The sequence below is a fragment of the Syngnathus floridae genome, chromosome 9 (assembly GCF_059516105.1).
Source record: "Syngnathus floridae isolate MCC-2025c chromosome 9, RoL_Sflo_1.0, whole genome shotgun sequence".
Lineage (NCBI taxonomy): Eukaryota > Metazoa > Chordata > Actinopteri > Syngnathiformes > Syngnathidae > Syngnathus > Syngnathus floridae.
In genome coordinates this window covers 11,658,423-11,667,891 of record NC_142421.1, presented here as the reverse complement: position 1 = coordinate 11,667,891, position 9,469 = coordinate 11,658,423, and the positions used below count along the sequence as shown (strand labels likewise).

The window sequence follows — 9,469 nt, the reverse complement described above, 5'->3', positions numbered from 1 at the left end:
ATTCCAACCGAGTTCCCAGAGAGGCCTTGGTCGAAGGTGGGAGCAGATCTATTCCAAAAAGGGAGTAAAGTATATTTACTCATTGTCGACTACTTCTCCAGATTTTTTGAAGTTGCTCCACTGAAATCTACAACATCTGAAGCAGTAGTGGAGCATTGTAAATCCATATTCGCGCGACATGGAATACCACAGGAAATGCGCACGGATAATGGGCCACAATTTGCATCAGACAGTTTCAAAAAGTTTTCACGGGACTGGTGTTTCAAACATGCGACGTCTAGTCCAAAGTTTCCACAAAGCAACGGGGAAGCAGAACGAGCTGTCAGAACTGTGAAGAGTCTGCTAAGCAAATCCAGTGACCCATATTTAGCTCTAATGGTATACCGAGCGACTCCATTGGCAAATGGATACAGTCCAGCTGAGTTGCTGATGGGGAGAAGAATAAGAACGCAACTTCCAACTATCCCTTCACAACTGGACCCAAGATGGGCAGACATGGAAACATTGAGAAACACCGAGCAAAGTTCTCGACAGAAACAGCAGAGACATTTCAACACTCGACACAGAGCACGTGATCTGCCGCGTCTGCATCCAGGTGACCATGTCTGGGTAAAGGACATGAACGACAGAGGGACAATAGTTTCCACAGCAGACACACCCAGATCATACCATGTCGAGATGCAAGGAGGTATCCTGCGGAGAAACAGAGTACATCTTTCTACTACTCCTATTACACCATCGACTGAAATCGTCCAATCAGAGACTGAGGGCGGGCACAACAGTGTTGTTGATGAACCGACCAGCACACACAGCATGCTGGTTGAGGCGAGTCAGCGAAGCCAAGGAAACGAGAGACGCTACCCTACCAGGGAAAGACGACCTCCAAGCGGATTGAAGGACTACATTACTCAGTAGTTAGTCATATATTTCACAGTTGAAACTGATAATGGTTCAGTAGTTGAAAGGAGTGTGTATTACGGAAGATATAGTAACAGTTATAATATTCTCAACACTTTCATGAAAAGTTTGGTTATTATAGTGACGTTGAAAATAAAAGGATTCCTACTCAGAAAGGAGGATGTAGTATTACGTGAATTACGGTAGTAGGAACCTTTGATTAGGGCGGTATTCCTGAGGGGTGAATAAACGAGGGGGGACCCTTTTTGACTGTTCAATCATACTACCGTCTCACGTCTGGTTCTTCAACGTATTACTATTAATTATAAATTAATAGATAACCCAACACATGCTACTGTAAATGCTGCAGCAGCAACTGTAATGCTCAGTCAGTCATCACTATGATGGATCACTTTAATGCTGAAGGGGGCCACAAGGTGTCATCAATGCTACTACGCGGCCACATTCTAACCAGATGCACGACAAAAGAAATGCAACTTTAAATATAGACAAAATACATGCATGTGTGCTGTCATATTTTTCACACAGCTATCTTCAGGAATAGTTGAAATAGAATAATGTATTGGTTGCCAAGTATTTTACACCAAGTACCACCTAAAGAATACTTTGCTACCAACATCATGACCAGCATTAAAATACAGTGACGTAGTAGGCTTGTGTTAATAGTAGTAGCAGGCTGTCTCATTTCTAAGTAGTGCGTATTTAATATTATTGAAAGCCATCGTAACATTTAGCACAATTTTAATGTATACACTGCACTGTAGGGAAAACACATTACATTATGCTCAAGGGTTATTTCGGCAGTAACTCTTTTGCATACCACTAGAGGGAGCCAGCGTGCTTATCTCAGTTTATACCGTGCAGCATGAAAATGACCTGCTTCTACTGCGTGTTATGTCATTTCCTCATTTACACGACAACACATGAAATGGGTTACGTGTGCCTGTATTTTCAAATAATATTCTCGTTTCGTTTACATGAACCAATCAGCCCTTACATTGTCTCAGCAGTCACATTAAAACCTTATGAGTCGTTTTAATCACATATCTCATTATCTCGTTTGTGCAGGAAGTCACTCGCTACGCAAAGTCCACCCAGGGGCGCACAATGCTCATGCTGACTTGTATTGAAATAAGCGGGCCCAGCCAGGCTGCCAATGGTGGTGAGGGGAAACCACAGGCCGGCCCGTGACCTCGGAGGGCAGGCAGACTTTTCCTGTCTTTGTTCCAATATGTCCATCATCATCATGCTAATTTATGTTTTTCTCTCTGTTCTGTGCTACGTTAGTACAAAGAGAGTCGGTGGCAACAATAGTGGAAAAAAGTTCAGTTTCTGTGTGACGAGGCGGATGATGATGTACTGTCTTGTTGTCCCAACAGGGGGCGCTCAACACCACGCAATGAAGTGGCGTAACCTCCCACGGATGTTCCAGACAAAAAAAGCTCAGGTTCCAAGTGGATCGATCCCAAGTGCCTGTTTATTTTGGGTGAGCACAAGTCACATTTTCCAAAAATGTGCCTTCTTTCTTTCTCTCTTTTTGGCTTTCTTGAACAATGAGGGACAGCCACACCAAATAGTTTTCAATGAGTGTTTTGACTTTTTTTTTTCTTAATAGTTGCTGGGGTCAGAAGTGAAGCAGGTGCCCCAATAAGCGTGCACACATTCCCCATGCGCTTGTTCCCAAAACGCCGGGCCGGGTGCATGCAGTCACACATGTCAGGCATTTGCATTGTGAGAAATTGCACTCGAAATGGGTAACACATGACTCACTCTCTCTCTCTCTTTCTTTTTTTCTCGTCTCAGTGTCGACAGCTGCAAGCGGCCAAGCGCTTATTAGACAAATATGATTCAGAGCAGCCAGGCGGCGAGGCTCATCAAAGCTTTCCCCGTGTGGAATCTCTGACAATAATGAGATTTGCTGTAAAACAATATTGCGTTACCTTCATTTTCCTTTCTATCGTTCCCGACCTTAAAGCTGGAAAACCGCTGCGAATTCTGCATTAGCAATCAAAACAAGAGGCTATTATGCGTCACTGAGCTTCACCCCCCCGTCCTAAACCCCCTCCACCTCCTCCTCTTAGCTCATGTTGCCTGTGCAGTAAACAGCCCACAGATGTTTTACATTGATATGAACAAGTTTTCATTTGTACCCGGCAGAAGAAGCACAGGGATTAACCTCGTCGCGCACGCCAATTTGGTCCCAAACAGCGAGCGACTTTTTGCATAAGGTCATTTTAGTTGTCTCTGAGTAAACCTGCTGTCGCCATAGCAACCCCGAGTGATGACTAAATTGCCTTATAAAAGGAGATAAATCGTTAATGTGCAGAGGAGATTACCTCTGCGATGCAGCCACTGAGTCATATTTGAAAAAAAAAGGATCGTTTTGATTCTCGCTCATTTCAACAATTTATTGTGATGTCTTTATTTGGCAGATATCACAATGAAAGCAAAAGCAAAAACATGTCTTTATGTGGCAAATATGTTTTTGCTTTTCTCCTCTTTTCCCTCCATCTTCACAATCCAGGTTCCAACGAGTGTTGAATTTTTAGGGTTCTGTGTTAGGACTAGGCCTTATTGTGTCTTCAGTATATGAAAAAAAACAACATTTTTATTAATCTGTCCGACCCACTAAGCGTCTTTTATTGATGTTTCATTTGCTGCTCCTTTTTTTTCAACAGACCAACCCCGCAAATCTATCAAAATAGAACAGCACAATAAAAGCAGGCTTGTTAGCAATGTATGAGCCTGAGGTAGGAGTCCCATGTGTGGTTGCATTTAAAGGCCGCTACTTTCACATTCACTTGGCAGGGGTTGAAGCTCCCTTTCCTCTTTCAAAATTCCCATACAACCCCCCCGCCGCCGGCGCATTTTGTCGTCAATATCCGCATAGAGATTTTCGACGCGTGACACGCGGAAAACGCTGGCGATAAGAACTGGAATGGTGTCATTGATTTAAGCAAGGGAGGACCTCATTATAGAGGCCGCCATTCAATTTGATGAAACCTCATTGATTAAGCTGCTATGATGGCAGTGAGGGAAATCAAGAGCAGATAACGCAAAAAGGACGCACGCTCGGCGAGAATAGCAACATTGTTGTTCCGCATATTTTACTACCCTCGTCTTCAACCACTGCTGCCAACTAACAAGTCGTTAGCCTAATAGTGTAAATGCCCAAGTCATTCAAGTCATTTATCCATCTATTCACCTATCTATCTGTCCATCCATTTGTCTGTCCATCTTTGTATATAATCTGCCTGCCTAATTTGTCTGTCTGTCTGTCTGATCCACTCATGCAAATTACGTGAAATGGGATAAAAAAAAAAACAACGTGTTGCATAATCCACATTGCCAGTGGCATGTATGTGCGTGTATGCGCGTACATCTAAGCGTGCGTGTAAATGACTTGTAAAGAAATGGCGCCGCCCCGTGGACACAGTAGTTAGCGCACGAATAAACATCAGCCAATACAGCATCCCGACTGATAAACATAATGTTCTCTCTTTATATAGATAGCTATGTAGATACATATATAGATCGGAGATTAAACACGAGAAATTAGTAATAACAACCTCGTATATTTGTATGGATGGACGGATCGGACTGGGAAATAGGTCTGATAAATTTTCATACGAGTTTTATTAGTCACCCAGGAGGTTGTTTAAGGTTTTCTGACTGACACAAATTGCTGTAAACATAAAGCTGTTTATTTCCTGCTAGGACAATTAAATCAAACTGGTTGCATTGGTGGGAAAAAAGCAAAGAAAAGACGGAACATCACGAGTCTCTCATTGCCTTTTGAGGAACCATTTGATGGGCCTATTAACTTTGATGTAACATTGTTTTTTGTCGGCAGCCTGTGTGTGTGAGTGTGTGTGTGTGAGTGTGTGTGTGTGTGTGTGTGTGTGTGTGTGTGTGTGCGTGTGTCATTATGTGAGAAATGGGCTTTCATACTCACTCGTTTTTACACCAGTCCTGGAAGGCACATACACAGGGGGCGCTTCAAAAAAGCCTACAATCGACGCCACTTAAGCTTTTCGAGGCGAATAAATTACGGTGAGTCATATGTAGTACTAATAAGCAGAGTAATATTAGAATTGGTAGGATGTATTATCAAATGTCTCGATTCGGCCGTGATATCGCGACTAAATTGCTTTTCAGGTTAATAGCGGGGATACAAAATAATTTTAACTTGCAAAGACACACCATACAATGAGCCAGACATGTAAAACTCGTTGAAACACATCACATGTACTCGAAACGACACATTTACAATGTCTGTTTAGAGTCCATCGGGTGCTATTTTGAAGTGGCTCACTGTGTGTACCTTCCAGGACCTGCGGCGATCCATTCAAGCCAGCAAGTTTGGAGAGCGTGTTGACTTGAATCAATTCAGAACGTCGCGATGGAGCCGAACTCACTCAAGGTAATAAAACCGCTGCCGCGAAGCCCTTCTGCTTTCCAGCTCGCTTTTTGCCTTAGCCCCCACCGCGTCTTTCCGCGAGGCTGTCCCGCGTCCGAAACGGCCGACCGCCGCCAAACTTTGACATTTATCGTACGTTCGGCGTCGGTCGCATCCGCATCCGTCCATTTAACGGCTATTAATAGCTTAGCATGCGGCCAAAATAAACACAAGACGAGCGTGAGTGACATGTTTGTTGAGCCACTCGTTGTATTCGCCTGTGTTCTTATTGTGTGTGTTTTCTCCACAGTGGGTGGGCTCGTCTTGCGGCTTACACGGACCGTATATTTTCTACAAAGCCTTCAAATTCGCGAGCCGGGACGCCGAGGCTCGGATCCTTTCGCTTGGGGACTTTTTCTTGGTGCGCTGCAAGCCGGACGAGCCCGTGTGCGTTGCCGAGCTGCAGCTTCTCTGGGAGGAGAGGACGAGCAGGCAACTTTTGTCCAGCTCAAAACTTTATTTCCTACCAGAGGACACTCCCCAGGGACGCGACGTCTCCCACGGAGAGGTAAGGGGGCGAATATATTTATTCATCAGCGGCTTTAATTGTTTCCACCGCCCCCCTCCTTTTCTCCCCTCCCTCCGTGCTTCATTCCTATCCCTGGCATATTTAGTGCATTAATTAGTTGACTTGGCGATGTGTGCGTTGCCGTTTTTTCCTCGCCATTGTGCTGCGTGTGCACTTGCCTCGCGTTCGACGTGGGAATAAAACCCGTATTGCGCTCGGAAAGCATGCATAATGCATTGTTGTGGACGTTCGGTAGGCGGAAATTGCACAATAGATGAGAATGCGCTGCATGGTTTGCAGATGGTGTGGATACGTGTAAGCGACCGATGTACAGCTATGGTTTGGAATTTGTACGTAAGTCAGAACGAGTCTTCACGGTCACTCAGCAATGCGTGCAAAGTCAACGTACGTAGCGTAACGCAGGACCCCGACGTGGTAAACAAACGACTCCCCGTTTGTAACGTTGAACCTTACGTCTTATGTCGGGACCCTCGTAACAGAGGACCCCCGTCTCCTCTCTAGAGTTCTTTGGCACCATTCGTAACATTAAACATCGGTGTCGTGTATTGGAACATTGACGTTGTATACTGAGGACACTTGAACTGTACAAAAGGGCAATTGTTCACTAAACAGCAGCTTTTCAGATTCATGTGTTATTTATTTATTTATTTATTTATAGTCATTTTTTTTAAACAAACGACATCTTTATTTTAAAATTTGACCAATAAATGCAAGTTTAAAAAGAAAAAGTTCCAAGGGTCAGCTGCACTTCCTATAAAGTTTAATGAAATGTTTAACAATTCAATGGCTCCCTGAAGTTTGAGGAAGTACATATAATCAAAATGTTAATCTTTTACACAATGTTGTTTAAAGTGCAAATACTAAGCGCAGCATGGCTTACCAAGTTAACCGAAAGTGAAAGTATCTAAATGTAAACGTTTTGTCTTAACATGTGAAAACAAGGAGACTGTCATTCAAAACTAAGAAGCAACAACATTACTTATGCTTAATGTGACTACATTTGAAAAAAGTACAATAGCCACAGGAGAAACTATTAATCCCTGACCAACAGCCAGCCATCCATCTCAATATTAAAAAGTTGGAATCGGCAGCTTTGATCAGTAAATTTAAATAAACCCAGTCTTGGCCTGACATGCTTTCTGGTATCGGATATTGCCCGTGTCTCTGGTAAAAATGTTTGATTTTTGGGTCAAATTTTCTGCCAAAATAAAAACTAATCTATTTAACAAGAAACTATGTTGGCACACTCAATTAACTTTATTGGGCCACCAAAAATGACAGAGCGAGCTGGATATGGGCCTCGAGTTTGGCACCTGTCGAGTGTATTTGGCCAGCTGAAACAATTTGTGTTGGAACAATGTCAAAACATTGATGTTGGACCTCGTAAAACAATCCCTCCCCACCTCTGTACTGTACTGATGTTTTGTTTTGGCTTTCATATTGCAACGGCACTTTAATGGACCTCTTCAGCATGCACATTCTTCCTTCCCTCCTTCTTCGCTGATTCTCTTGTCTTGTTTATGTGCACGAGCGTTGCACAAAGAAAGCCGTGTTTGTACTCGAAGTCTTCCGCTCAAGGTTTACTTGCATTCTTTCCTCTTGAGTAATAAGCGCGCCTATCACGTTTCCCTTTCATGAGAAACATGGCTATTTATGGCCCCCGCCGCAGCTTACACAAGCCATCATCTTTGTCGCTCCGATGCCTATTATGAGTCGTGGGTATCAGCTCCACCAGAACAAGCTCACATTCCTCCCCTCCAAATGTCTTCTTGGCCTTTAACACGCTGCAATTATTTCGGAATCACTTAAAGGCACGCTTGTGCAATATTAGCGCATTGAAAGCTAAAAGGTCCAACGCAGACATTTTCACCCGCCCTCAATGGGGAATTATGGAAATAATCTTTTCCACGGTCAGGCTGTCCCCATAGCGCCTTTCTTATGTGTACAGGCAAGTGTGAAAAGAATCAACTACTGTTTAGAGTTAAATGGAAAATCCAGCCGCAATTTTTGTCGCCATCATGGAGAATTATTATTTTTTTTTATATCAGCTGGAAGATCCTGGCTAGTGAATAGAAAATCGATGAAATAGCTACGGTTGCTTGTAAAATAATTCACTGTTTTAAATGTAATGTTTATCGTGAAATGATTAGATTAAATTCCTAAAAGTTGTTTGGATAGAATACGTTTATTTGACCCTTTTCATTTAATTACAGGCAATGAATTTTAAGTGCCTGACAAAAAAGACATTTCAATTCACCAGTTTTTGAAGAAAAATTGTGACTTTAGAGCAACAAAAAAATACAATAAAAATAAAATAGAAATTTTAAATATTACCATGTTGTAATAATTAAGTCAAAGTACGGCAAGAACAACATTAAAAATATCACGTTGCGAAAATAAAATTTTAGGTTTCTGAAGCAATGTCACAAACCATTACAAGAGAAGCATTGCGTGACGTTTGGAACTGTGACAAGAACAACATCTCATCTATGAACAAAGCAAACCTTTTTCTGGCAATCCTTTAGATTGCATCCATTCCATTTCCTGCTCTACAAAAAAACACAAATGACTGCACGTCTCTGGCATGACACATTTCCCCTGATTTGTGTCGTGTATATTAAGCTTAGCTTACATTCCTCTCTGTGTGCGTATGTCCGTAAACTATCTTATCAGCCCAGCTAGCACATTTGATGTGAACCCAACAAAAGAGAAAAGAGTTCTCCTCTTTGAGGGGAAAAATGATGATGGAGCATTAAAAAAAAGACGATATGATACCAAAAAGCAATTTCCTCCCTCCTCTCGCTTTGCATGAATTATGCAGCATCTTGCATCACATGGCCTTAAAGCTTTGAAGAGCATTTTTGCGTGGGTGGGTGTTTGGGGGGGGGGGGGGTGCGTTCGAGTGAATCCAGCGAATGGGAGCTCTTTACTGTCCACTGTGTTACAACACAAAGAGGAAGTGGACCAGAGCCGACAAGCTGCGGAGGCCTTGGCGACCTTCGCCAAACGCCGACTTTGCCCCGTGATGCTAATCTGAGTCAGCGGCGAGCGTTTACAGATGCAACGTGTAATCCCAAAAACAAACATGAGCTGGGAGGGGAGGGGTGGGGGAGAGGGAGGGCTGTTGAAATTTGCCACTGTGGGAAAATGTCAACACGGCAAGGGGGAATTACATTTTCAGCTATTTGAAAGCTCACATTACTCACCTTTTGGTGTTTATGAGGGGCGTTCGTGGCTCAGAATTGACGAAAATGAAAAGTTGTCAAAAGTAAATGGACGTTCTCTGAAAAAAACTAATTAAAAAAATTACCATTGCAATCATAATATTGCATTGTTAGGGTGCGACGATTCATCACCCGGCATCTATTTGGGCACATTTTCACCGTTTGTGGGCCGACGAGGTCCCTATCGTAAACCCGTTCACTCTAAAGTCATACGAGTATAAGGAACAGAAAAAAGTTGTACTTTTAATAACAGAAAAGAAATATTCAAACTTGGTGTGGGAGAACCTCGCCGTTATTTGCAAAAAATAAAAGTAAATGCATTAAGTTGCCAGTTGCCGA

The 9,469-nt window shown here is 42.9% G+C and overlaps 1 protein-coding gene across 2 annotated transcripts in view; it reads left to right on the top strand.

Annotated features, from left to right (window-relative positions):
* Nucleotides 1-2,387: 2,387 nt before the first annotated feature.
* The window catches only part of arid5b (AT-rich interaction domain 5B), a 56,111-nt gene continuing 49,029 nt past the window's right edge, over nt 2,388-9,469 (top strand). Inside the window, exons 1-3 of one of the 2 annotated variants that reach the window (XM_088384663.1) lie at nt 2,388-2,404; nt 5,250-5,341; nt 5,628-5,885. In XM_088384663.1, the coding sequence (XP_088240789.1) occupies nt 5,321-5,341; nt 5,628-5,885 (279 nt within the window). In that variant the 5' untranslated portion in view covers nt 2,388-2,404; nt 5,250-5,320. Of the gene's footprint in view, nt 2,405-4,851; nt 4,972-5,249; nt 5,342-5,627; nt 5,886-9,469 lie in introns of those variants that run through there. The other variant, XM_088384662.1, reaches the window with a different exon arrangement.